The following is a 27,366-nucleotide window of genomic DNA, read 5'->3' as shown; positions in this document are numbered from 1 at the left end:
TCAGCCAAGCGAGCAAATTTAATGACAACAGTGAATGCAGACTTCATAAGAGTTTCCAACTGTTCTGCTTCTGACCTAAAACTCGTAAACCTTAGCGACTGGGCAAATTTCCAAGTACCTGGCTGTGGCAAATGATTTGATCTTTCAAAACTGTGTATTGGGCCGACCCGTTGTATTGAATTAATTCGTTTCTATTGTGTGGAAGCTTTCTTCAGTAAGGCAACAATGCCGCCAACACAAGGCAGTATAACATTACGCAACGCTACCAGCTCGCTCGCCCTGTCGCCATGACTACCAAAAACAACCACGGAGGTTCGCAACGCTTAAACGAAAGCGTAGTATCCACCAGGTACAGCTTAACTTTCCTAGATAACGAATTCCAAACCTGCTTGTGCTTCTGGCCAAGGTAGATGTTGTGGAGGTTACTTTTCGCACTTCGCGTGTGAACGACGGTTACATACTTCTTTTAATCTTTCACTTGATGGTTCCCTCGAACCTCGAATTCCACTTGCCACGCACTGATAAGCCCTTCAAATACTCCACGCTTGTTGAGCAAGTACGCGTGTTTACGGAAAGAGAGTGCTTGCAGCACAACATAAATTCGTCAAGCATTTTGACAATCAACTGCTGCCTTGACTTGAAAGAGACTGTAACTATCAGCTTCAACTCATTTTTTTTATTCAGCGACAAGTAAGCAAGCATAAACACATGTTGCATTTTTATCATGCAGATGTTAGTGGACTTACTTTGCCGCCTTCGCACACAGAACAACCAACCTAAATTACAATAGTGACGTCATAAATGGGAGCTTAAATGAATGTATTTGTGATTAAGGGTAAAAGTCGGTCTACTAAACTAGACCAGTGCTCTTCAACCTTGTGCGGTGAACCCTTAAAGTTGTTGTGACGAACTCATGCACCCTGTTTACTTAAAAGGTAAACTGAGATAAAAAGCGATATGAAAAATCGTTATGCATATCATCTTGCATACTCCAAGCATATGTTCGCGAATTTTCTATGTAACATCGGCGAAAAAACCAACACTCGGTATCCTAACTTCACCCAAATGTAACACAGCCACTATCCAACTAGACACGGGGATAAACCATTGAAAATGTTTACCTGGGTTATATATAAGTTGAAACCTACATCTTGTTTCTAATATCTTATTAAAGAAAGTCAAATATTAAAGATTCTTTAAAAGTTTGTAATGCACCCTTGTATACCTTTTCGTACTGGTGCATCCCATGCATATTTTGTGCACACCGGTTGAAGAGCGCTGTACTAGACCTAGAGGCGTAGTATAAAGTACGTTTTCCATATCACTATGAATCGAAGAGTTTGTGTAACTTGTTGTTCGAATGTGTGGTTTGAAGGCATGGCTAAAACATATGGTTTAAAGCAATTTTTTTTTCATGCCATTAAGTACTAAGCTGTGTCATAAATCAATGAATAATTTGACGACAAAATGATTTGTAGCAATAGGCAGGCGCGAACTACACCGGTTGTCCATTAACGAACTTATGTTTACCCTCCGAAAAAAATCAGCTATCGTAAAATCGTTCAGGCGTGTCGGTTACTGCAGCAGTCCACCTGTGCGAGTTTCAGGTTGTCACTTCAAGTTAAAGCCTGTAAAAAGGACCATGGCAGAATTAGATTTTACTCAATGGATTTCTTATGTAGTGACCTCGTTGGTAGCTGTACATCTCATTGATGTGCTGCTGAAACGGGGCATTACAGGAGTTTTAAAGTCTGTGGCCAACTTTTTGCTGCTAATGCCTGGGGCAGATAGGGCTGTCAAAGCTTTCACTAGAAAAGAAGTCGATGATTATGTTTCACAGGCGTTCAACAGGAAACCTGGAACAGCGAAAAACGTCATTTCTATTCCAGAGAAAGGTAGGCCAAATGTTTTGCATGAGTGTTAAGCTATTTGAAAATACAACTCGTATTGCGTCATTATGCACACCACAAGCTGTTTAATCATGAATGTAGGTAAGTTTGCCATCGGTATACACTCCTATTTAGCTTGTGTTGAAATAGGCCACTCCTCAAATTTGGGCATTACAAGTTATGTGCTCATGAATTATGAGTGAGTGTAACAATATACAGCTATACGAAATTTCGACGGTGAGCTTTTGTATGTAACAGGAACAACTGCAACCTTATTACATCACCTCTGCTTTTGTTATGCCCGGTGTGACACATGTCCAAACATGAAGGGTTTTTGCCTTTTTTGTAGGAATACCGGTAAATGATTTGCGTAAAGAACTTGAAACTTTTAAATCGGGGGACAAACACTTGTCGGAAAATGGACGTCTTTTTGCGTATGTCTACACTTCTGAAGGCCCGCGTTTTAACCTGCAGGTAATATGAAATTTCTACAAGTTACTTTGAATCATGGGCGCAAATCCCCTTCTTGCCAATTTTTTTGGCCGGCACCGTTGCTTATGCTTTCTCGTAGATAGTACGTCAAAGTGCATTGTACACACTACACAGAGGCGCCGAGTAGGCACCTTGGTTTTGTAAAGCACGGAGGCGTGTACGAAATATGGTAAAATTTGAAGAAATTTAGGAACAAATATGCTTTTAAACAAGCGTATTGGCGAAATAACCGCAAAACATGGCTTAAAACTGCAACATGCTTAGGTTCAGGTTTTTTTTTAAGGTTTGGTTTGGGTGACCGCTACCGTTTCGGACCGTTTCGGTCCCCCAAAACACCTTAAAAAAACACTGCTTAGGTTATAATGCCTTGTTTATGACGTCATACACAGAATTGTCTGCCAGTGAATGTTTGGTCATTATTGTGTACAATGCGAATGTATTATAATAAATGGTTATCTCATGATATAAAGCAGCAACAACTTGATAAAACATTTTAAATGTTGTTACAATTGCCAACTAAATATTATTTCAAACATATCGTTTTTTTCTAAATTATGACGAACTTTGCATTCTGTGGAGAGTTTATTGGGTATTGAGTTCTTGTGATTGCACTCATTAGTGACGTCACATAAAGTGACGTCATATTTTACGTTAGCCACCTTTAATTTTTGGAAAACTCGGGGCCTATGATTGCACATATTCTTAATTATTTTGTTTGCAGAGAGAGGCATTCAAGATGTTTACAGATTTGACGTTAAATAGTGTAAATGACGAACGTGTGGAGATGATTCATGCATTCCTCGATGCTTTTATGCATGATAACGCTTTAAACCCAATGGTTTTTCCTGCATTGAGGTACGTTGTATATTTTGTTACACTCTTGATTAGATTTATACACAGCTTACTAAAACTATTTTTCGTGTAGGAGATTTGAGAATGAGGTGGTTGGTATGACAGCGAGCATGTTACACGGAGATGGGAATGTTGTGGGCAGTGTGACGTCAGGAGGGACGGAAAGCATTTTAATGGCAATGAAAACTTACAGAGACCGAGCACGGAGTCTTAATCCCAACATAACGAAACCTACCGTGGTTAGTTAACTTTCAAGCCGTTTTGCCTGAAAAAAGTTCTGCTGTTTAATGACGAAAAAACGGCCCAAACAGACGTAAAAAGCGACATGCTTTATTATTCAAACGTTTCGGGAAATGCTCATGTCATCATCAGTGACATGAGGGGCCACATCAGTTACATCCGTTCCTCATCGTCACTGCTTTGCACCGTTTTATCTATCGTTCTTACCCCACACTTGTTTCGCAGCTTTTTATCAATATTTTATGTGATTTAAGTGGTTTTCAACGGGTGTAACTGATGTTGACCTCCTTCTGGTTTTGCCAGGATGATAAATAAAGTGTACAAAAATGCTTTAGGTACTAAATTGTGACCAAAATTTGAAGCATAACGTATCCTAAATTTACAAGTCAGACCAAGGCAGTTGTAAATATTATCATTTTAAAACAAAACCCCTAAATTAATGAGCTACATAAGTGACGTACAATGTTTGCATAGGTTGCACCCAGTAGCATTCATCCTGCCTTTGAAAAAGCTGCGCATTATTTTGACTTGACCATGAAACATGTCCAAGTTGACCCCGAGACTCTCACATGTGATACAAAGGAATATGAAAATATGATCGACTCCAACACCATCTTGTTACTGGCTTCAGCCCCAGCTTATCCACAGGTTTTTAAACTTTACATTGAATCGTATTTAAATTACAATGAAACTTTGTTTGACTTTTTTACTTGATTTATAACTGCACTAAAATTACAAACTTTCGTTTCTTTATAACTGTAGGCAATACTCGACCCTATTGAGGCAATATCTGACATAGCCTTACGCCACAAGCTACCATTCCACGTGGACGGATGTTTTGGAGGGTTTATGTTGCCTTGGTAAATATAATTATCAATGATTTTGCCATACGTTGTAACCAGTGCTTTGATTCGCATTTGTTTTGTTTTTCGTTCAGCCCCAAAACGTTCGCCTTATTTTATTTCTCCCTAGTTTTTTATTACTCCCTAGGTCAGAAGTCCGTGAATAGAAAAAAACAAGTTCGTTTTATTAATTTACTTTTTAGGGACGAATGTTCTATTTTTATAGGGTAGAAAAACTTGGTCACAACATACCGAAATGGGATTTTAGAGTTGAGGGTGTGACGTCAATATCAGCTGATCTCCACAAATATGGATATGCAACCAAAGGGGCAAGTGTTGTATGTTACCGGGACAGCAGCATCCGAAAACATCAATTCTTTGCCTACTCTGGGTGGTCAGGAGGTCTCTTTGCTTCTCCGACTATGGCTGGCACTAGACCAGGTCAGTACACACAATCCGCACAAGACAGCGATATATTACATCACTGTCATTATGCGGTTGAATACTTTCGATTAAAGCTCGAATTTTTTGCCTAAAAGCAAAGTGTTAGTGCTATAACCTAGTTTATTTTAATGCTAACACAAAGTAATAAAAACCCAAAGTTACGAAATGAATAACCACATTTAAACTAATTTGCTGTTCAAATTTAGCTGTTGACTAATATTTTAGTCCATTGAAACAATTAATAAGAACAAACTAGCATGTTTGCAGTTAAAAGTAAATTATTCCAAAATTTCTAAATACGCTACTTATCTTAACAGGAGGTCATCTTGCTGCTGCATGGATAGCACTGCGGGCTATGGGACAAGATGGTTACATGGATATGGCAAGAAAATTGATGGAAACTGCTAATAAGATGAAAGCAGGGATTCGTAATATTGAGGTGTGTATACCCTCAAAGCCAGACAACTTTTGAAGCTGTGTTGTTTTGGCTTTCAATGGGTATTGGTATGGTAAATAATATAGTGTTTAATCTGATAAGACAATATGGAAACAGAGTTTGAGTAAAAAACTGACGATGCCACAAGGCGAAATACATATTCTTACCTTTTATCGACTGATTTTGTTTCGTTGGGAACCTGTTTCCACATTTAGAGTTATAAAAAACAGCGATCGTCGATAAGTATGAGCTGTCTGTCAAATACTTTCAATCGATTGATTCTAAACTAATAACCTTAATTAAAAACATAACTGGCAGAGAACTTGAGGATATAGAATTCATATTGCAGACGTTTCCACAAAATTTTTGAATATAAAAGCACAACCCCGACACAGTGTCCACGCCTTTAACAACTGACTCTCGGTTCTTATCTTTTCGTTACCACCACCTGTCTAATCGCCAGTTCTGTGTGCTATCTGTGACGTCATCGCACACACCTTGCATTACGTTTTTTTCCTTAGTGCGTTTATAAAACCCTGCACAATTGACAACCTGCACTGTTGGGATTGTTAAAACGTCTGCAAGATGTATTTTATGTACACAAGTTCTCTTGCAGTTATAATTTTAATCTAATAAGGTTTACTTTAAAATATTTTGCTTTTTAAACCTTGCGTCGTACTTACATGTTTTGCGTTTTCAAACGATGGTCAACTGGCATATACATTTTTTGCGTAAAAAATAAATTGAAAAACGGTTCGCTTGGTTGTGCTAAAGAGTAACTGACGCTCTTCTTCCGTTGTCAGGGTCTTAAAGTGTTTGGGTCACCGCTTATGACGGCTTTCGGTTTTGGTTCAAATCAAGCTGCTCTCAGCATCTTCGCGATTTCAGACATTATGGAAAAGAAAGGTTTGCTTACTGTTAATGACTCGGCCGCAGCGTTTTTACATACGCAGCCGCATACATGTGTAATACGATGCTACGTGTAACCAGCTAGGAATATGTTTCCTACACACGAAGTACAAATGGTATAAGTGGTAAAGTGGCTATTTTGGTGTTTTGCTTGTCGGTTTAACAAGCTGTGCGATTGGTTCAACGCGCTCTGACGTTTAATTTGCTGAAGGTATATGCGTGTTGTTTGTACCCAGGTGTGACAATACGGGTGACGCGTTTCAACGTGCTTCGCCTTTGCTGCGCGAGCTTGCAATGCAACTGACAATTGTATAACGACGGGTTTTGCCAGGCGTTCATCTCGCCGGGTCGCGTTACAGAAATGCGCTTCATTAGGGAAACGTCAAATTATTGTACGTTTTCGACTAACGCGACAAGGGGCCAGTGCAGACGCGAAAACCCAACTGCTGACTGCTAGAAAGAATAAGAGCGAAAGCTGCTTTTCCTGTGTAGGATATCACAATTAGTTTTCTGTGAAGCAATAAAATATAGGGCTGGCCGATACATATTTTGGATGAAAACAGACACTTGGAGCATCTTCCACGCCGAGAAGATATGAAGCAAGAAATCGTTTACGCTTTGGCTTTGTTATTTGGAGTGGCTTGTCAAGGACTTCAAGGTACGTTATAGTTAAACAATATTATGAAACGTTATGCAATGTTACATCTTTAAATTTGCCTTTTAGTCCTCTCTGCTCCGAATGGATTACGGATCCAATGTGTGAACTTGGATCCCTATCTTACATGGGATGAGTTGGAAAATATCAACGATCTTCACTACACTGTATACCATCGTGTGTACAACAGCACCACCGTAAAATGGAGGTTGGTGATCAGCTTATTCCACTTACATTGTTTATTGCCCGCAGTCAAACGATATAATATGTCGTAGCTTTGTATAACAGTGAATACTACTGGTATAACACACAGTGCATTAAAACCGGAAACGCAGACCATTGTTGTATTGTCGACAATGTAGCTTGCCGAATGGTAGCAAAACACATGTAGCAAACCGCTGGCACTTTTGTGTTTGCAGTTGGAAAGTTATACCCGGATGCAACAACATCAAAACTCGTGCCTGTCGCGTGTCAACTGTCGAAGTGTTTCCGTTCGAAACCAACGACTACGCCGTACAGAGCAAGTTGACAAACGGCAGCATTTCACTAATGGCAAAGACCGACGACTTTGCACCTTACATTGACGGTAAACATTTCACAAATACTTATTACTTGTAAAAAAACGAAAAAAAGGAAATAAATTGACATTTTTAACATGGTAATGTAAGAAAACTGATTTTCGATTTTACGTAAATTATTATGGGTAGGGCACTCACAGTCTTGAGGATATGCTTTCTATACGCAAATTAACTGCGCTTTACATATATGTTACACACAATTGTACCAAACGAAGCTATAGCGGTTTTGTGGTTAACGCCTGGAACGTACATCAGTTACATGCAAATAACTTACCAGATATTGTGGGTTTTCATTTTTGGTAGTCATTACCAGTGTATGTATTTTGTTTCTGTTATCAAAATTATCAGAAATATTGTGCCTATAACGTTGACAAGAACATGTGCAGTACACATTTGGATTTTGTGTTTCAACTATTTTTGCGGTGGGAGACCGTTATAATACATTACTGAACTAAAAAGTAATTAATTATCTCGCCCGCGCTCACTTCACACATTTAACTCCAGGATCTCACTAATTATAAGAAGTCATATCAGTGGCATTAATAGGGTTTCCTAATTTTCCACTCATGTTCGTCAACTTGTCATAAATAACTCTAGTCGTAATTTATGGCTCTCGAATTTTCCAACCAGTAGAAGGTTATCAAGCCCTTTTAGCGTGTGAAAAAAATCGCCTACACAAATTCGAGTTACAGTAACTTAATCCTGTGACATAGGAATAGGCAAGGGATGGGTTAAATGAGACTAATCAAGAGCTAGATTAAGACTAATGTCTGCGTTACTGCGTATTTATATGGGCCGCTTTCTGAGAAAACGTTTTCTGTTTCATCTGAATGTGGTCATTGTTTATCAGGCTTTATGTACTTTTTGCAGGCTTTCTACAAGCACCCAACTTTACTGTGGAAACAGACGAACAAACAGCAAAACTAAAAATAACTGAACAGCTTCGTGTTCGCTGGTCCAATGAACTGCTGTCCGATGTTTTGAATGAAGACTATCTCATGTACACTGTACAATACTGGCCAAAGGTAAAAATGGTAGCGATTTTTGGGAGCATATTGTAGCATCGATTCATAATGCTTTTTTTTAAAAAAAAAACCAAACTAATCGCCGAAAGGTATTTTGTACAAATTTTTGTGGTTTAGACACGGGTATGGTGGCAGCTTCAAAAAACTTTTTACATAATTCAAAATAGTTTATTTGAACTATTGAATGTGCATGCTGCCGAAATATTTTTAGTGGATTTAAGTTTTTTAGGGCTACAAGTTTCTTACTTTTTCACCTTAAACGGAAAACGATCATTTTGCAAAAGCATTAATGTCGTGCCTCCTCTGTGTCTGCATCATCAGGCGCGGCATTGTAATCGCGCAGCAACGAATGGTGACTGTCATTTGTTTTCTGCAGAACGGTTCGTCGTCAAATGCTCACGAGCTGACTCGCGAAGCTGACTCCATACAATCAATCAATGTTTGGCTGAGTGAAACTCAACCCTATTGCTTTCGACTGTCGCTTTCCGGCATACAGTTTAGATCTGCTGGGTGGACTGGACCCGTTTGTATCGAAGGTTTGTGCCCAAAAGAAGGCCTGTGCAAGACTTGTGGGTAATTTGTAAAGGAGGATCTAAATTTTTTTTTGTGACTCTTTTGAACGAATGACTGATGTAACGTATTTGCAACACTGTGACCTATGTTATAAATGCGTTGACGAAAACAACAATATTTTTGTATGGTAATTTGCAAGTCTGAACAACATAATGTCATTAAGCATCATTGTTTGAAACACATCTGTTGCAACACAGTGGTAATTTTGTTTCTGCAGTAAAAACACATGACGAAATCAGCGGCCCAAGCCCGGTGACAATTCACATAGTTCTTGTCATTCTTGGTGCCTTTGCATTTGTGTTCATGGTGATTACCGTTTTTATTCTTGCATTTCGCCTGAAGACGTTCGCCAAAAAGGAACAAACAATTCCACCCACTCTGGTAAGAGTTAGTGATTTACTACAGTTTTTAAACTTTAAGCTTGCTAAATGGAAATAATACAGTTTTGCAGCCATTTAAGTTGATAATATTTGGAAGTTTTGGTTCATACCATACGTAAAATGTCATCCGGAATTGAGTTTTCTCAAACGTATCATAAAAAGTAGCGCAATTGTTGTGATTAAAATATTGTGTTAAATGTCTCTTATGAGACTGCTTGGGTGGAGAATATTTCACCTTTCGTTACATCCGGGTCACGTTTACTAAATGACTGCCAAAATTTATCATTGCAAACAAACAACAACGAAGAAAAGTCCCGGTAAACACTGGCAAGCCAAAAAGTTGTTATTTCCTCAGGCGACGGTAATGAGTCAGGACCGTTCGTTCCGATTTGAGAAAGCCGAACATGCCGAAAATGAAAACGTGACCGCATTTGACGTCTCGAAACCGCTAACAACGGAAACGGCAAACCAAAACCGCAAAAATCGTGAAGAGAAGCTTCCACACAACTTGCAACCTCTTGTCATCCACCAGTCACTTGATATCAAACTGCCTTCCTTGCAAGTGAAAGCCGCTAAACCGCAACACAACAAATCGAGGCCCGTTCTCACTCTTCTCGAAACAGTGTCCGAGGAAAACGGGTGTTTCCCCGACTACGTCACAGCTCCCCATTCTCCTGACTCCGGATTGGTTGATTGCGATGCTGCTGGGATCACGTGGCCATGCGAGTAAAAACCTTGCATCGTGGAAAAAGCATGTAAATATGCGTTAACTGCTGAGGTTGTTTTCGATTTATCGCTATGCAAAAGTATGTGCTTTGTTGAACTGAAAAGTTGTGTACACAAAAGTTCCGACGTTAGTTGCTGCTGTGGTTTGTATGATATTTTGTATCGAAATAAACAACATTACTGTATAACTGAATGGTTATATGTTAGCAACAAATAACCAAACCTCTGCACTATACAATGCATTCTAAACGTATGCATTGATGCATATCATGCACAAGCTCTCTGGCAGTTATGTATCTGACTCAACTACTTTTTCAAGTGTATTTACAGCTTTACTAAAATAAACAGCTGTTTTCACAAACATGGTAACATAAAATGTATTGTCATACATTACATATTCATAATTTGAACCACGAAGCGACAATTTGTGAACTTTACACTTATTTTACAACCTTTGCGGAACGAACAAAATTGCAAACACAAACTCTTTTTAACAGCTTACATAAAGTTATTTCCACTTTTGGTGGTTGGAGACTTGTTGTAAAAGATTTAAATCTTACCAGTTTCATTCTGTTTATTGTTATGGCTTTTACCATTTTGTATTGTAAGAAAAGCGCAACCTTAAAAAGCCGCGACAGGTGTTAATACTATACAGTGGGTATTCATGCGATAATACAAAATCAAAGCCTAAAATAAGACTTTGCCTTCGAACACTAAATCCGGGATGCTTCGGTTGTTGTCGGAAGAATATGTTGGGTTTAAACCGGGAAACACTCCGAATCGCTCTCTCCCGTTTCCGAATGATTCCTCGCTGACCGAGTAACGAATTGAACTCGACATATCCGAAAATCCAACACCCTCGCTGGTGACGTACTTCGGGATTCGGCTGTGCCTTTGGCCGAAGTCGCTGCTTTCGTTTTCGGTCGTATCGCAAAAACCGCTGAAACTGGATCGGCGAGCGAAGTTCCCTGGAAATTGATTTGCATTGCCGGATTCTGTGAACAATAATTCAGCCGGCAGATACTCGGATTCGTCGAAACTGATGTATTGGCTGCTGCAATTTGCTGTATATTGCGATGATGCGCTGTGGTACCCTCGACTCTCAACGCGATACCGTCGCAGGTTGGCGATATGTTCAAGATGCGCGCGGCGTTCCCTCTCATAACGCTCTTCTTCTGGTGTATTACCGCGATATCCTTCAGTGCCTAATTATACATTTGCGGAGTTTTACTCAAGCTGTTCTTGGGTCCCAAAACATGATATAAATATGATATAAATGTAGCCTACTGGTTAAAAAAAACTGAGTCTAAAGCTTTTATCTAGCTCCAATTTCGTTTTCTCAAAACTAGCGGTTTTTGTGTGTGATAATTGAGACCATGTTGCACCTTGAGCTATATTGTTAGTTCGGCAAAAAGCTATCGATGCAAAATAAACGTTAAAGGTTATTTTTTTGCCAATTTATGTTTTTGCAGGCAAAACCTACATTTCATTAGAACAAATAAGAATCGTAATGCCTCAAATAGACATTAAAAGTGACAGTTTGTTTAACCGTGATATCCATTACGTGTCATTAAACTTTTGAAAAACTATTTAAAATCAAAAACAACCTGCAGGTCGGTCGGGCATTAAGGGAGAACTGATGTTTGTTAGCATCTGAGTGGTGTTATGTGACGTAGTGTTGTATTTTATTTGATCATCGGTAATTGTTGTCATTTCAAAATCTCTTGTTTCGATGTCGACATCGGTTGCGAAAATCTTGTCCAGCTTAAGAAACTAACGACGTACAAAGATTATCACATGCAGAAACATAGTAGTTTACCCCGTAATATAACGTGTAAATGAAAGGTATACGAAGACAACTTATACTGATTTTTAATTAAATTCTTCAAATCATGACTAGCAAACTTACAAACGTTTTATCCCGGTTCTTAAATTTCCTTCTTATTTTCCAAATTCGATATGAAGCGAAAACAGTGAGTGAAACAAGTAGAAGTGTTGATAAAACGACTGCTATCGCCACCAAGTGTGAGAAACCTTGTGTAGGTTTTTCTTTTCCTTCGAGACATTGTACCCTTCCCCAAGCACTTTGCCCCGATGTTTTGTTATGGGATGATTGTTTGTCATACAGGCGCAAAGTGACGCAATATGCATGACGCTGATCTGCCACCTGCAAACAACCGAGTGGTAGTTAGATAACAACAAAATCAATCATGATTACCATAATGTACAAAATGCTCAAATTGAGTTTGCTTTAAAAATGATATTGCGTGAAAAAAGGCAAAAAGGTATTTTTACAGAAAAACTGGTTTTGACCGCAAGGAAATTAAAAATAAACTGCTGTGTAAAAGTTTAATTAGGAATATATCTATTTGTAAAACCGAATGCTCAAGCCATTAGGTTTGTTGAAATACTTTATTCATATCTACGTATCGTATACTATGTACTTTCTTTACAAAAAAACAAGTTATTATACCTTAAAATGTGCTTCAGTGTGTGCTAGAGAAGCTTCGCTGATATTATAGTCAGATTCGCTTTCCTTTGGCCAAAATTTTATCTGAAAAATAAATTCGTGGATATATTACATTGCTTTTCTTGTGAAATTTTTGACATTTTACCTGATAAACCACAGTCATTAATTCCTCTCTGAGGGGTTTTCCGGTACCCAAGTTGTAAGGTGTGGTGGGTCGGACAAAAATACCCCCACCCTTGCGCACAGCAGTGTATTCGGGAGCCAACAGTTGAGCTAAATATAGAAGTGTTAAAAAACATGTTGCAAACAATATGTTGTTGAGTTGCCAAGTCACTCGTCATATGACCTATTGACATTGTTACAGCGTTATTTCCGGATTTTATTGTGCTCATGATGTACAATCAGTGAACAAGTTTACCGTTTAACGCTAAACGAACGTGAAACACAATAAATATCAGCTGACTGCTCATACCGCAAGTCTTGGCATATTGTGACGTGTACATTACATTACCAATAAAACATAATTTCCAGCAACTTACTATCAAATTCGGGACAGAAGGTTAGTGTTTGGATGACGTGTATACTTGTGCGCAGTCGAACATTATAAGTCAGTGTGGATTCCTGGAGAGCCTTGCTGACGTCACAGGAAGCAGAGGATATGTTTGTGCAGTTTTTTACCGATTTCCATTCGTTTCTGTCAAAATGGGAAGATTCAGATCAAGACGAACGTGTTCAACAAGCTTTCGTGCGGTAGCTTGTGTACAAAGAACAACTAGTAATCGGTCGTACCCGTACACCTCCTTCCAGTCGGCGATGTAAAGGGAACCGTTGTTTGCCTTCCAGCGCAGGATATGACGTAGCATGACCGAGTCGATCCAAACACTTGACGAATCTGTGTTGTGCTCTCCTGACGATTTACACACAAAAAAAAGTTGGCAGAATCGTATACTATAAACAAGACTTTAACTCACCTGTACTTTGGACTTTACACACTTGCAAACAGAGCAAGACTATCACCAGACAAATTTGACTGGTCCGTGTTGCCTGCATGTTCTGGTAACATATAATCTTAACAGCCTTTCAATATGTACGTTCACCAGCTTTTAAAGGCGTATCGTTACCACTCAACAAAACTCTGCCTTCCCTATCTCCAATACAATGCTTAGGTGTTTCAATCTTTAGGTGTGTCTGTCTGCTCAATGTTGTAACTTTGCTTTCTCCCTTGAACAGCAGTTCGGCATCTGACAATGCTTAGGGTTTGGGCGATCATTTTCAGGGCGTTTTCACTGCTGCATCCATAGTTTGCTCACATAAAATGCGTAAATGGCAGCACAGGATGCTGCACGGGTCATAATTTCCTAATTAACAGCGCTAGTTGCTTGTTTTTCGAGAACGTTCGCTTGTCATTTGAGCTGCACAAACTGCTGTCAGGCAACTACAATGCAGTTGTTCGGCGAGGAATTAATTATCATTCATCAAATGCGACTGGTTGTCGATCTTCCATTTTACCCGCTCAGTCGCCTGTTGGCGTTAACTCGTTCACACCCTATAGTGTATGGTCCAAGTTTGTATTTCTACAAACATTGCGACTTGATAAAAATAATTCACAAATAATCTGGGTCTCGTATATTTTATAAAGCTGCCAAGGTTGGTGGCATCTGAAGTGCGATTGTTTGATTTGGATGGTTCATTGACAGTTAATTTATTCAAATTTGTCTAAAATGTTTTAAGACTTAATAAAGCTTTGTATAAATTTCCCACTTGTAGTGCTGCAATCTTGCAAGGAACAGTGCAAGTTTTGTAATAGCCCTTTCATGTCTTTTACAGACATCTAACAGCTACAATGCAATGCAAAAAGCTTAGATAAAAAAAACACAAGACTATTGTTGCAGGACATTTTTGTACCAGTTAATGTGTGTTTTTGTTTGTGACTAACACACATCTGGTTTCGCAAAGCTCACAATAAAGATGTATTTTACAAATTTGTACCTTGGTAAATGTATAGGTTCCAAATCTGATGTTTAAATCAAAACCGCGTCAGGGTCACGAATTTAATCTCCAATAACTTATTGTTAAAGGATGGAAAATGGAAGTACAAAGGAACCCGGATTCAGTTCACTGCACAATTCTTCCTGGTCACGTGAAGAGTGCTGATAATTGGTTGGTCGATTTAAAAGACGCCGTTGATTTCGTCAAGGTACGTAGCTTACGCATGTAACGCTTTGTTTGTAATCAAATTTGTTTGCGACGACGCCTCGGACTGTTAAATCAGTTTCCGCTGCGTGATTGTAAACTTATTTTAATTGTGTTTCATGATTTACAAAGCTCAACTATAAACAAGTTTGTGAATCACTTCATCACCTGATTTGCAAACTGGTAAACTAGCCTATGTTATTGGAGTGTCACCGTACGCTTGATTTAAGCAATGATGAGTAGTTGTTTAAAGTGTAAGCTTTCTTTTGACAATTATCGGTCGCTCTAATGGTGGAACACGTTGTGGAATTTTTTATCATTGCCTTATTCAGAGCAGAAGTCTACAAAACGGACCTTTATAGCTTTTTAAAAAATATTAAACATATTTTGAAACCAAAACATAACGTGGCCCCTGGTACCTTACATTCCAAATAAAAGTGTAGAGGATTGTAATCGTACCTGATGTCACGTTTTTTTGCCAGTACCTAGACAAGTTGTTCAAAATCTACATTTAATTACTCGCTTTTTTTCACGAGGCTCGAACCCAGAACACTCCCGGGGACGAATCCTGATCAAGGATTTTTATGTCTGCATTTGAGTCAGGCGCGCAGGACCATTCGGCCAAGTTCCTGCCCTATGATTACTCGCTTAATGTACTGTTTGGAATAATTTGCAAACAGCGCCTCGATGCGGATAAAACTTTAAGCTTATGATACCACTAGGTGTGTTAAAACTTTATTTGATTTTAGACAAACGGTACAAACTCCAAGGAAGGAAACGCAGCCATATACGGGATGTTGTCTAAAGTACCGAGTAATGGAATTATCGATGACTTTCTCGTAGACTTATTTGATGAAATATACAAGCTGTAATAAATCTCTACATTTTAAGATACATAAACAATTTTTACTATAATTTCTAGCAATAAGTTGCCAATCACAATTACTGTTTTTCTAATTACAATGTTTATTTCGCGAAGTGATTTAAACTTTTTTCATGTTTTCGCTGATGTATTCGATCTTTTAGACAATTTTCAATAAAACAGCAACACCCTGTAATGTGTTTAAGTTTATTGAATGCTTTAATATGACACATGATGTTGCAATGAAGGTCCTTGCAAATTGCTATAACATCAAAAGAAAAACTTTGTCCAAATATTGCTTCTTTGAAATTCGTCAATACAGCTAATCATTTCATGTGTAGTGTATATTTTTACATGTCGTACAATAATCGCCTAGATCGTGTAATTTTGTATACATGTGGCTGTGTAGCATTCTATCAAATAATGAGAAAAAACGTATGCTGACAACATAGTAATAATGCAAAACGATAGAATATACACACGAAAAGAATAAGATAAGATATGCGTAAATGTGTGTTCGAAGTTAGAGAATCTGGGCCCCAAAATGAAATTTAAAATGACTGAATTCCATTATATCTTTCTTCTTATTTGCGAGTACAAAAATGGTCAGTGCCGATTCGAAACGTGCCGAGCAGTCATGCTTGCTCTTCAAGGCTTAAGAATATGATTCTAACAAAATAACATATTTACAGACGGCAATGATCCAAATTTAAGTACCAAACTAAACTAAAACAACAAATAAACTGCAAGAAATGGTAAACCTTATACACAAGCATACGAGTTAATAGCTAGAGCATGTTAGTGTTTTTGCTAATAAGAGCAAGCAAATGAGAACAACGAACCGTGCCAGCACATGATCCGATAATGTTGATTATTTTTATGACGCAGAGGCGGCAAACGTACAGAGGTAGCAGGCGAAGTAGAAGAGCAAAGTTGGACTGTTCACGCAAAGTAATGACATATCTAAAGAGAACGGTATCATGCACACAACGTTGGGTGAACATAAAACACACAAAAATGAATTTCAATCTAGGCCAGGCAAAAACGTCTGGTGATGATACAAGCAACCGCACTATAAGATCTACAAATGACTGCAAAATTGACGACTAGTGCCCCAGCTTGCAATTTTGCTTTAGTTTCCGGTATCAACTTACTTCGACATAACAAATTATCTGCCATACTATTTCCATCTACTTTATCATACCATAAACTCGGACCGTTTAATGCTGGTTTATAGTTTAAATTTAAACCTTTCGCGAAACACACACAAATGAAAAAAAGGGGTACATGGGTGGACTTCAAGAAAAGTACGAATTTATAATGCCATACAACAAGTATATGAATAAACATCAGATAAATATGAAGTCCTTTCCGTGTTGTTCGCCACACTTGCAGTCTTTCTCTATTTCGCCCTCGCTTTTCCATGTTCCGTGACAAGGACGACCCACTAGCGCCATCCAGCGACTTCGTACACCAGTGTGAGATCCTTAAAAACATATTGCAATACAAATCAACTAGATTGTTTATGCTGGCTTTTATAAATGTATTCGACGTCCACAGGAGATGTGACATTTTGAATGAAAAAATATAATCGATGCGACAAATAGTGCAAATACAAAACAAAATTGTTATACAGTATTAGGAATTTCTCGTTATCTATATTTCCTCAAATCACAAATAACGCAGTTTTGTGGGTGCGAACGTTGTATGCGCGGCTGACTGTTCAATTCTAAATCGATGGCCATATAAAAAGCTTTAGATAACAGACTCGTGGATATAAGACTATAGGACTGGAACAATACTTCGCTTAAATCAAACGATTAGGTTGGCAATCGATAAGAAATCTTTTGTTTCATCTGATCATTTTCGAATTTGACTTCGAACAAGCATGTCTCTTCACCAATGCTTCGGTGTTCTTCTCAAGATTAGACTGGCGAAGGTTTCAATTCACAGCAATAAGAAGTCAATTGACGTACCTTTGCAGTATCCCTTTTTGTCCATCGCTGTGTTGTGGCATTCAGCGCAAACTTCGGAACCAACTTTAAGAACATGATACGGCGAGGCATAGCGACAAGACCAAGCGATTGATACTATCCGGTAATGAACGCAGTAACTGTAGAAAAGAACAGGAAATGTCAAAAACACTCAGGATTGTGAAGACAGAAGGTAAGTACAATGAGTAATTTTGTGCTTGAAACTGATCGCGGTCTGTTGGGAAATAAAGTTTCACACGACAAATAAAATGAAACACATCACATGCGTTTTATCATGTTTGCAATATAAGTTGTCAACCTATTTCCGCTATGAAAGTGATAAAGTTGATTTGCGTTTTTATACGCACAAACTGATAAGTTGAAAATCGAGAATATTGCTTCAATACTAAGCTTATATTTCATACTTCTAGTTCTTTTTTTTTCGGGTAAACATTTAAATGACAACAAACACCATTAAACATGCAGTTTTGACTGTCATGCGGAAAAATTAACTTTTAGCCCAACCCCATGAAAATAGCCTGATGTAAAGAAAAGTTTGACGTAAGAGTATAATTGGGAGCAAAATCTGATCGCCAGCAATACAATCCTTGTGGGCCTTGTAATTTTATCGGAAATGGAGATAGGGCGCAAATGAAAACGGTCAAAGGATGGCCTGTTTGCAAACACAAGCGAATTTGTTTGAAGCTTCAGGTGACCGTGAACTTTTCACATTAAAACTCACGGGCAAGTGCCTTGCGTTTCAACTCTCGAACAAAACGCATCGGCGGGCCATTATCGATGGAGATACGTTAACATACGAGCTTGATAACATCTCTCGACCCGACCTCGGATTCAAAGCGCGATATGTTCTAAATGTCAATATTTACAGAGCGGGCGTAGCGGACGTATTAGGATCGTTTCAAATTTTGTAAAAACCCATCGATGACTTGTTGCCCAGCTTTGTGGGCTGTGACCACTTCACAGGGATTAGCAAAAGTGTTGGATTGCTGCCAAACGGTAGTATTATGGGGGAGGCCATACCTGTTTCTTCGCACTTTTTTCACTTCACTCGGTCGTTCGTATTTGTCCGGTATGTTCCTTTTTCGATTCAAATAGGCTGGTAGGATCTGGGCTATTTCTAAAAAAATGAGAAACAATTTCGGTCATGGTGGCATTACGCGATCACACAAGCTGGTTGCAACCGTTTGTATTTCCAAGAATACTGGTCAACGAAGTATGATATGAGGAAAAAGATATGGTGGAAAAGTATCGCAATTTCCCGAAACGCAAAGCCTACGGCAATTTGCCATAATCCAAACTGATACGTTAAAATTTTACAAACAAGGGAGTGATTTGGTCCACCATAAAACAGCAGGCTTTTTAACACTAAACAAATACTGTATTAAGAGCTCGTCACTTCTAAATAGGAACTATAGACCGTTTATCTACAAAGACGAGAAAGGATGAAAAGAGGCCTATTGTAGGCGCGGTCTGAGATCTCTATCTGTTTTTCCAGGCAAGTGTATTTAGGCACCGGCGTTGCGAAATTGTGGTTCGGCTTAGCAGACACCTAAATCGTTTGTCTTTTTGCGCTTCGCTGGTCGAACGAATGGAGTCATGAGAAACTACGTGTGAAACTTTGTTGAGATCTGTACTCAACAGGAGTACTGTTTCGTAGAAATAATTGAGGCCTATTGTTCACGTTTGTTTTACTTTACCGACACTATAAATAGTCATTGCGTTCTTGTAGGTTGGTCACTGATAAAGAATATATTTTTTGGAACAATATGGAATAGTGATTTAAAATTCGTTTGTTATGGTACAAAGATAGGTAACTAACTTCCATTGTCAAATGTCTTGCTGGTATTTGAATACTCTGAACTAAGATATGATTTTGTTTTTTACCAAATGTGTTTAAGGGTGCAATTCCCACATTCCACACACCCCACGCAATCTAACATGTGGTCCAAGATAAGAATCACAAATAGATTACATCATAACGCAAGCTAGTTGTTTCAACATCATAAATCGAAATAATTTCGACATACATTCCACACATAACCAACATTACTCACCACTGTTTCTACATCTGGCGTCGTTATGGTAACATGCCCGTGTCTGACGCCGCTTTCCGCAAGGTTCGCCTCCCCCTGACGCCGGAATGTGGATCTGGCGTCGTCTTTCACGGATCCCCCGGCCACAGCGGGCCGTGCAATGGCTCCAATGACTCCAGTATGTCATAATACAGTCTTGAGCTGCACAACATAACGTTCGGATGAGTTAAATGATGCATATAACCGATTAGTGGTGGCACACAAGCAAATAAATTGAAACTAGCTCCGTAGGGTATAGGTGGTGCATAAAGTTGTCTATATACAGGTGCTTGGTCAGAGGGTTGTTGAGGGTATTTTGTTATTAGAGTAACGAGTATTTGTAATACGCTTATACGCAATGGCGTCCCCTGAGAATTACACACGTTCACGGGTATTTGTGTGTAAATGGTGACATATAGCTTCCAACACCCTTGGGAAGGATATAGGCTGGGGTATGTGCAGCAACATTAGACTTCTGAAGATTTCAAGTCACACTTGGTGTGTTACGGAATCAAATATGCTAATAAGAAACACACACGAAATAAAGTTTTGTGGAAAATACATGTAATTGGTTCATTTGCAATACTCTTAGAAATGTACAGCATCGCAATAAGAAGCGTATTGACAGTTTTGCGTAACCCGGAGATCGTGAGGTAGACGGTCGAGACGATTGACGCGATTTTCATGAGCTTTCAGGCCCGACCAGCCGCCCAATTTGTCTTCTTGGCCAGATCGCGTCTGTTCTCATGTTTACTAACAAACAAGCCAATCTGCTAATCGTGTATGAAGACTTTGGAGATTAGTAATCGTCTCTAGCTTAAGCTGGCCGCAATACATCTTCTGTAATCGTTTTTTGCTTGCGAGGACCACCTACCTGGCTGCTTTAGAAAACCACCACGATCCGACTAACGCAGGTTAGGAAAAGAAAACACGCATTCGTCAGTTACCGGCTACTGTCGGCGTTAAATCTCGCAAATTCGCTTATGTACACAATAAAAGCCGAAGTTAATTCAGCCGACGTCCTCTTAAAAAGATGAGGCGATTTGTGCCTGCGGTATACGTGTGGGAACTTCGTCGGCTGTAAAATAGTGCTTGCGTTTAAAGGGAAGGGAAAAGCTCTTCTTAAGCGGGAACGGCCCCACCTGCGAACACACTTGCTGACGTAAAGAACGTACTCCAAGCGATTGATGTCACACTGGACAGTCCTGTGACAACAACTGGACCTTATGTGAATAGGAACGCACCCTCAAAAGATTGCGGAGTCAGTCAACGTTTTCGGAGACTTCTTTTGATCTACACTCATTAAAGTAGCTAGAGGAATATGCGTGAAAGTCATAAGTCGGTTTTAACTTCATGGTTTTGAGAGTTATGGTTTTGAATTCCCAACTAGCGAACCGAGTAAATCGATTATATACGTCGAAAATTTGAACGGGTCAACGCGCTTTTGTCGGTTAGTCAATTTAGTGTGAGTGACTTGCTGTAAGAGCGAACTGCGGGACCTCACACTTTGTACGCAGATTAAACGACAAAAATTTCCGATAGTGAACTAAACGCGAGAGACGTATGTTGTGATAATGAAGTTTTACCATAGTTGTAAAGGCACATTGACCGAATGCACTCAAAGTTTAAGTGTACAGATCCCCATCGAAATGTTTACTTATTTCCCCCTTAACATATGTATTACTTAATAGCAAGGTTGCGTGTGGATATTTTACAATGACAGAGGGACATAAAACCTTAAAATACGGCGTCAACAGCACACGTCGCGGTCGTTGTTACACATGAACTTTTCATCTTGTTCGACGATAGGGAATGACATTTACCCTGCAACACGCAAACCTATACCAGAGAATGTGACAATGCGACGCGTATTTGCCATGCCAGGCGAGAGCGCTAACATCAAACATCGCAAAGAAATCCGGGGTCAACTAAGAAGCAGCTGAATGCTGCGAACTGGCCGAAGAAGAAAGCTATCATGAATGGTGCATTTTTGCAAAAGCCAGCTTACGGATTACCGAATCGTTCTTGAATTCACATGTGAAATGTGTGGGCCACCATGGTGGGCAGATTAACCAACATCTAAAAATAGCAAGATAAGTAATTTATGTCTATTGTTCTGATTGATCGGCAACAAATTTTACTTCACAGCGTAATTAAGATCGACGATCCAACGCTACGACAACCTGCCTGATATTGTGTCAGTTTAAGACATCTGCAAGTGGAGGTATAAGCCAGAATGCTCTGTGCGGTTACAAATTACATTGGTGTCCTCTGTGAATCGAGTGGCCTCGACCGCGCAGTTAACGTCCCATTACGACATCTTTTTGCATTACATCATAGCGATATCAAAAAATCGTTGGTAGTTTACGATTGAACTGCCGCACTTTATTGTTCTACACTACTCCCAAATCACGTGGGACCCAATTTGTGTTTTGAGGCGATGTCAACATGGCTGAATTGGACATGTAGTTTCGGGCACCTTGTAATTTGTTGAAACATTAAAATTGCAACAGTTTGAGGTTTTTGGAATTACGGGCTACAATTTTTCTTTGCAAAGGTCACGTAATAAATTCCGGGTCAAGCAATACCCCAGACCAAAATTACTCGGTTTAAACACGGAATGTCGTGCAATCGGATTGCGGCGCGGTTTAAGCTCAAACAATCGTTACCCCAGCAAAGAAAATGTCACGCTCGCTCTCTGCGGTTCATTGTGGTAGCCCACTCAACTTTGCTTTGTGATATGCCGCTCGCACAACGCCGTAAAGTCATCACAGAAGTGACCAAACGCAAATGCCACCTCCGCTTTGGGCAACAGAGTTACGACTTGCTTGTTTGTTCGGGCCCGATCAGGCCTTCGCCCGCGCGCGCCGTCGGATGTAAGTTTGGCAATTGAGGGGGACGTCTTTCGGCGAAGGCACCGGAAACCAATTTCCACGGCAGCGGACGAGATGCAATTTTATATCGCGAACACGGCCGGGGGAGTGGCGGCGAACAAGCTCCGAGTTTTAAGAACACGCGTACAGTTTTTTGTGATGCTCGAATCGAACCCAGGCTCAAAAACAACATCGACGTTTGTTTTGAAAAGCGAGATAGTAACGATTTGAAGGTGCAAAACAGTCCCGAACGCGTCAAAATGATTTCGTCAGCTTCGTTTCGCCGTCACAGCTCATGTTTGTACACGATCTGAATCGGTGTTGTCTTCCACCGGCGTTTTGGTCACGCCCATCATTCACAAGTGCTGGACACTCTTACCGTTGAGGCGATCAGCTATTTACGGCATAATGACGCTTCTGTAATGCCGACGCAACGCGCGGGCACGTTGAAACAATGGGTAACATCACGCTGAGAAGATTACATGTATGAAACGATACCCGGAGCAAAAACACCTGCAAGACGTAAAGCATGAAAATAGATCTCTGCTGCGACATGAAAAACCTAAACCGTGCGCCTTGACCCGTTTAAACCACGTGTAAGCGTCTAAATTTATCTCAATGCCGGATTAGCCGCAAGACGATCTGATAAGGCCAGGTGTTTATTGTGAAAGCACCAGCAATTGTTTGAAAGCTGTATAGTGAGCTAACGAGATACCCAACATGGTAGTGACCGCTGTTATCATTGCACTGCGTAGAGATATTTGTTGTCCTCCCGAAAACGATCCATCAATATACGTTTGTTTCTAAAGGTGTACAAAGCGTCTGACTGAACCAGGTAAGAAAGCTTCCTGTTCTTACAACACGAAAGGGTTGTTTTTGCCCTCATATAACCGTTTTTCTAGCTATTCACTTTTCTGTGCAAATGCGTATGCTGACGTCACGGCCGTTGGAAGGTAGAGCACTTGTTATTACCAAAAGCGCCTTGCCGTGCGTCACAGCTTCGACCGTGAATCTCCTTATAAGGCAAACAGTGTTTCACGGTCACACGTGCTCTATACGGTTGAGCCGCTTGCGATTTTTTTTGTTTTGATTTAAAAGTAAACAAGTCAGGTATTGATGGTGTTGTTTTCCCGCGGGATTGAAAAATACAACATACGACGACTATAAGCCACAATTTGATCACGCAAACATGTATTGGGGTTATCGTTTTGAGACAATGCATTTTGAACAGCTTAGCGTTCATTGCGTTCATTTGTTGTAAGTTTAGTTGTTAGCCCTATTTGTCAAATGACTTGAACAAAACATGTCTGTGCCATAAATACATTGAAGCAACAGTTTGTGATTAGTGGCTCTATGCAAATCTTACTTTCTTCGCGTCGTATATAGCTTTGTTGAGGCGCCACAAGACCCATGTAAAAGCTGTGCTGGCAGATGGGAATAAACTGTCGATCAGCACTTGCTACACCCGCATGTGCGTCCACTCATATTGGATAGTCCGTGGTGATAAAAGCAGGTTTTATTGGCGGGACATAAAATGTGACAGGCCGCTACAAAATAAGTCCACCAATTGGTTAGACAGAAAACTCGTCTTGTTGTATTTTACAGCAATCCATCGAGGCGAGGGCTTGGTGCCGACGTATACTCGACCGATTCGAGCGAAAGCGTTGCTGTAAACAATTGGACAGGCGGATTTGAGACTGCGCAGGTCATTGTACGACGAGGTGTTGAAACATGTGGCTTCTAACGGCCGTGTTCGGTTGCCTCTAATTGATCCATAAACAAACGAAAGCGAAATCAAACGCTGCTTTGCGACAAAGGTGGGGTCACTGGATGCGTTTTGACAAAACACTGCGCAAGGATGATTGATCGGTTCATGCTCCTGGTTGCAATTATTTTCAGGTAATTAAAGTCGTGTCTTGGGTGAAGCATTCATTTCCTTTGCGGATGTGCAAGGTTGTATACTGCAGGGTTGTACGTGTATTGTATTGTGTTTTGGGTTCGGGTTTATGGACGGCTGAGAAAGCGATTTGGGAGAATTTGTCGACTGCCTAATAGAGGATTGCGGCCCGACGGAAATAGTCACTGCGTCACAACAGCTGATCACGTATTACTTTGGCGACGACAAGCAAATCCCCATGGAAACCTCGTTCACCACAGCAACCAAAGAGACGGTTTAATGCGGGGCGGTTGTGAAATTCAAAAGCGGATGGATATGATTTACAGTTAAAAAAAATCACTAAACATTCACAAAATAACGCGCTGCCTCTAAGCGTGGGAAACACTTGAATGCAAAACTGAGTTACGGATTTTCAACAATGACATTGATGTGAACTTTAAACGGAGTCACATGAGTTTCAAATATTAAGAATGACAGGCACCAACCCGGTTTAACCTTTTGTTAAACGTGGAAAACACACTAACAAATACAGACAAATCAAACTGCCTGGTCATAAATCCTCATTTCTCATACCTCAATGGTCAAAGGTTTTGTTTTCAAGCGTTTGAAGTGGGCGATTTCGAGTTACTGATTAACTTACAGTGCAATGGCGCATGCCAACCCCTCTCAATTACTTTGTTTTTCTCAAAGCGGCAGCAAGAGGTCAACAATAGAAGCACAGTGTGAAGTCAGCAAACTTCCCATGTAATCCCTTTGTATTATTTGCCGGTGGCTGGACGCGCAATGTTTGCAGTTGTTCACCAATTACAGTAAAGGCGATTATACGGTCAATATCCGCGAATACACAAGTGAGGTGGCGGAGATAATGCTCAGCCCACGGTCGCGTAATTAACATATGTTTCTCCCTTAATTCTTCCAAAACCTTTATTACTGTTGAGTAAGAAAGCGAGCAGGCAAAAAACTGCTTAAAGTCAATCACATCTCAAAAATTAATATTGCTCACCTACTGTGTTTTTGTGTGAAGAGTTTTAGCCTAAGTTACCACCATATTGAAAATTCCCAAGAGGGTTATGCTGCTGTGAGCGCTTCGTCCTTAGATCGTAATTTTAAACCCTTGTTCCGTTTTCCGGTCACGCCGATGACCGACTCCACTTTGTACTCTTGGGCCTTGGCAAAATGTAATGCGCAAATGGAAAGGAATTTTGTGGCCCATACCAGCCTCGTGCCCTCAGGCTTCCCTGAGCCGATCCCTAGGGGGAACTCGAAGCTAAACGTCTTCCAAATTGAACTCACGATTGACATCATTGCAATGGTCGTTGGATGCGCACAGTCGTGTGGCGACGTATTAAAATCACCGGCGTCTCGCCACTTCGGCAGCATTCGGATTTTGCCGCTTTAGTGCGAAACCGGTTCCGGCTCTCGGATTACCTGTTAAACGGTGTTACGAACGATGTACGTTGAAAGTAGCGCCGCCTTACAAAGCTTTTCCGCTGTCAAACGGGGTTGCGCCTTTTCAAGCGGCTTACATCTACTTTGAATAGAGCACTTACCTTCGTTTAGGCAGCGCTCTTTATAATCACTGCAGCAGTCTCCCGATTTTCGACAGAAGTCATCACAGTAGCATGCTCGCGACGAATGTCTGCCAGAAGGATACACGTATCGGCAGTCGGCATTTTGCCCGGTGCAGCATCGTCCGAGTTCGGTGCAGCCAGCGTCGGTCTCAGCGGGCAGAAAAATTCCCACGATCAAGGCAAGGACCATCAAATACCAATGTTCAAAATGAGCCATTGTCTTTCAATTTATTTTCGTGTCAGCAATTGCCAGTCAACTTTTCACGACCTCCTCTCCCACACTGCTTTATCTCAACTCTTGAGATTACTTATTTTTACTACAATACAGAAACCGTTCTAAAAACAAAATCATCACAATTTATTTAACTTCTTGATTTTGACTTGATTGACTTAGCGTTGCATTTTTTCTGTATATAAAGTGACAAGCGCCTGGAGATGGTGACCACGCAAATATTTGAGGTGCAGGTTTACCATTTACAAACATCCGATGTTTGCTTTACTTAAGAGTTGCTCGTTGTGCCCTTGCTTCCGCACAAACACAAACCTCGAGGCCAGGCTCATATGAATTATTTAAAAAAACAATTTTCTACGCTCAACTTTTTCTAACCGCTAAAGTTTCGGCAACTAAATGATTTAAAAAGCGCCAAACTATCCGACGCCAACTTAAGCTTCGACTGTTATTAGGTTTTATGCTTGTTCCCTCAGTAAAAACAAATTTTCTTATAACCGAAAAAATACACGATCCTATTGGTTATGACATTTAAAAAGCAATATAAAGGTGTTCCTGTCGAAAATTTGCTTGTAAACGTGTAATCTAATATTCACAAACGTGCTTCGCCTACTCTTCTCTCGCAAAGACTGCGTATTGATCCTCACTTCAGGCGATCATGAAGGTTCTCGATCAGGACGAAAAAGGCAATACCGGTCTTCAAGCTTCTCCGTATTTGCCCTGACGGCGCTTCGCAATCCTCACGTTCGCGGTTGGAAACATATCGGTAAGCTTACGTTTTTGTTGCCCTCCTTTTACCGCCGGGTTTTTCGTGGCGTCCACCCGTATCAACTATTTAAATAACATCAACATTGTAGGCGAACTCGCCCATGTGGGGGATGTACATTAGTGACAGGCTTAACGCTGCTAAAATATTCGTTCTCGCTTAAACCCGAAACGAAAATAAATGCACGATAATCGGAAGATTTTCATGGCGACCGATAAGATTATGATTCTTATCCCCTAAAAGTTTACATACAACGATGGAAAGGTATGTTTCATTGTGTAGCCTGACAAAACAGTCTCATGTGGTTTGGGAGATAGTTTATTTAGGAACTGTGTAGGTAAACTTGTTATTCTCAACTGAAATGAATTTTGAAACGTAAAGCTTTGCGCAATTTCGCA

At 40.1% G+C, this 27,366-nt stretch overlaps 3 protein-coding genes and 1 long non-coding RNA gene across 5 annotated transcripts; 1 reads left to right on the top strand and 3 right to left on the bottom strand.

Moving 5' to 3' along the window:
- The first annotated feature begins 1,443 nt into the window (after positions 1-1,443).
- LOC145212340 (uncharacterized) lies at positions 1,444-16,329 on the top strand. 2 transcript variants are annotated; one of them, XM_080080438.1, is made up of 11 exons: positions 1,445-1,895; positions 2,239-2,363; positions 3,103-3,236; positions 3,307-3,472; positions 3,948-4,121; positions 4,236-4,333; positions 4,542-4,756; positions 5,077-5,198; positions 5,999-6,101; positions 14,590-14,708; positions 15,454-16,329. In XM_080080438.1, the coding sequence occupies exons 1-11, from the start codon at positions 1,523-1,525 to the stop codon at positions 15,574-15,576; spliced, it is 1,752 nt and encodes a 583-aa protein (XP_079936564.1). In that variant the 5' UTR covers positions 1,445-1,522; the 3' UTR covers positions 15,577-16,329. The 2 variants fall into 2 exon arrangements, with proteins under 2 accessions (XP_079936565.1, XP_079936564.1); XM_080080439.1 differs by lacking the exons at positions 14,590-14,708; positions 15,454-16,329 and adding an exon at positions 6,668-6,757 and having other exon boundaries at positions 1,444-1,895.
- Positions 3,599-5,603, bottom strand: LOC145212344 (uncharacterized). Its single transcript, XR_013856674.1, has 2 exons — positions 5,363-5,603; positions 3,599-5,163 (listed from the first exon to the last, which is right to left on the bottom strand). It is a non-coding gene; the product is annotated as an uncharacterized LOC145212344 (long non-coding RNA).
- LOC145212341 (uncharacterized) lies at positions 10,401-13,871 on the bottom strand. Its single transcript, XM_080080441.1, has 8 exons — positions 13,483-13,871; positions 13,301-13,418; positions 13,051-13,205; positions 12,657-12,784; positions 12,515-12,595; positions 11,951-12,208; positions 11,649-11,814; positions 10,401-11,246 (listed from the first exon to the last, which is right to left on the bottom strand). The coding sequence occupies exons 1-8, from the start codon at positions 13,559-13,561 to the stop codon at positions 10,729-10,731; spliced, it is 1,503 nt and encodes a 500-aa protein (XP_079936567.1). The 5' UTR covers positions 13,562-13,871; the 3' UTR covers positions 10,401-10,728.
- On the bottom strand, positions 15,760-26,340 carry LOC145212343 (somatomedin-B and thrombospondin type-1 domain-containing protein-like). The gene is made up of 5 exons (XM_080080445.1): positions 25,953-26,340; positions 19,615-19,794; positions 18,581-18,677; positions 17,543-17,679; positions 15,760-17,052 (listed from the first exon to the last, which is right to left on the bottom strand). Exons 1-5 carry the CDS (start codon positions 26,188-26,190, stop codon positions 16,916-16,918), a joined length of 789 nt encoding a protein of 262 aa, XP_079936571.1. The 5' UTR covers positions 26,191-26,340; the 3' UTR covers positions 15,760-16,915.
- Between the last annotated feature and the right edge of the window lie 1,026 nt (positions 26,341-27,366).

The sequence above is a fragment of the Phallusia mammillata genome, chromosome 2 (assembly GCF_965637545.1).
Source record: "Phallusia mammillata chromosome 2, kaPhaMamm4.hap1.1, whole genome shotgun sequence".
Classification (NCBI taxonomy): domain Eukaryota; kingdom Metazoa; phylum Chordata; class Ascidiacea; order Phlebobranchia; family Ascidiidae; genus Phallusia; species Phallusia mammillata.
Note: the sequence above shows the minus strand (reverse complement) of the source record. Positions and strands in the feature narration are given on the sequence as shown.

Coding starts and splice junctions, on each gene's coding strand:
- LOC145212341 (XM_080080441.1), bottom strand. CDS start 13,561: ATGCAGGCAACACGGACCAGTCAAATTTGTCTGGTGATAGTCTTGCTC. Junction 11,815..11,950: donor AGAACCGGGATAAAACGTTT/GTAAGTTTGCTA, acceptor GTACGTCGTTAG/TTTCTTAAGCTGGACAAGAT. Junction 11,247..11,648: donor AATGCCCGACCGACCTGCAG/GTTGTTTTTGAT, acceptor ATGTATAATTAG/GCACTGAAGGATATCGCGGT.
- LOC145212340 (XM_080080438.1), top strand. CDS start 1,523: ATGTTTACCCTCCGAAAAAAATCAGCTATCGTAAAATCGTTCAGGCGT. Junction 3,473..3,947: donor ACATAACGAAACCTACCGTG/GTTAGTTAACTT, acceptor ATGTTTGCATAG/GTTGCACCCAGTAGCATTCA. Junction 5,199..5,998: donor CAGGGATTCGTAATATTGAG/GTGTGTATACCC, acceptor TTCCGTTGTCAG/GGTCTTAAAGTGTTTGGGTC.
- LOC145212343 (XM_080080445.1), bottom strand. CDS start 26,190: ATGGCTCATTTTGAACATTGGTATTTGATGGTCCTTGCCTTGATCGTG. Junction 19,795..25,952: donor AGAGCGCTGCCTAAACGAAG/GTAAGTGCTCTA, acceptor TATGTTGTGCAG/CTCAAGACTGTATTATGACA. Junction 18,678..19,614: donor CGCCAGATGTAGAAACAGTG/GTGAGTAATGTT, acceptor TCATTTTTTTAG/AAATAGCCCAGATCCTACCA.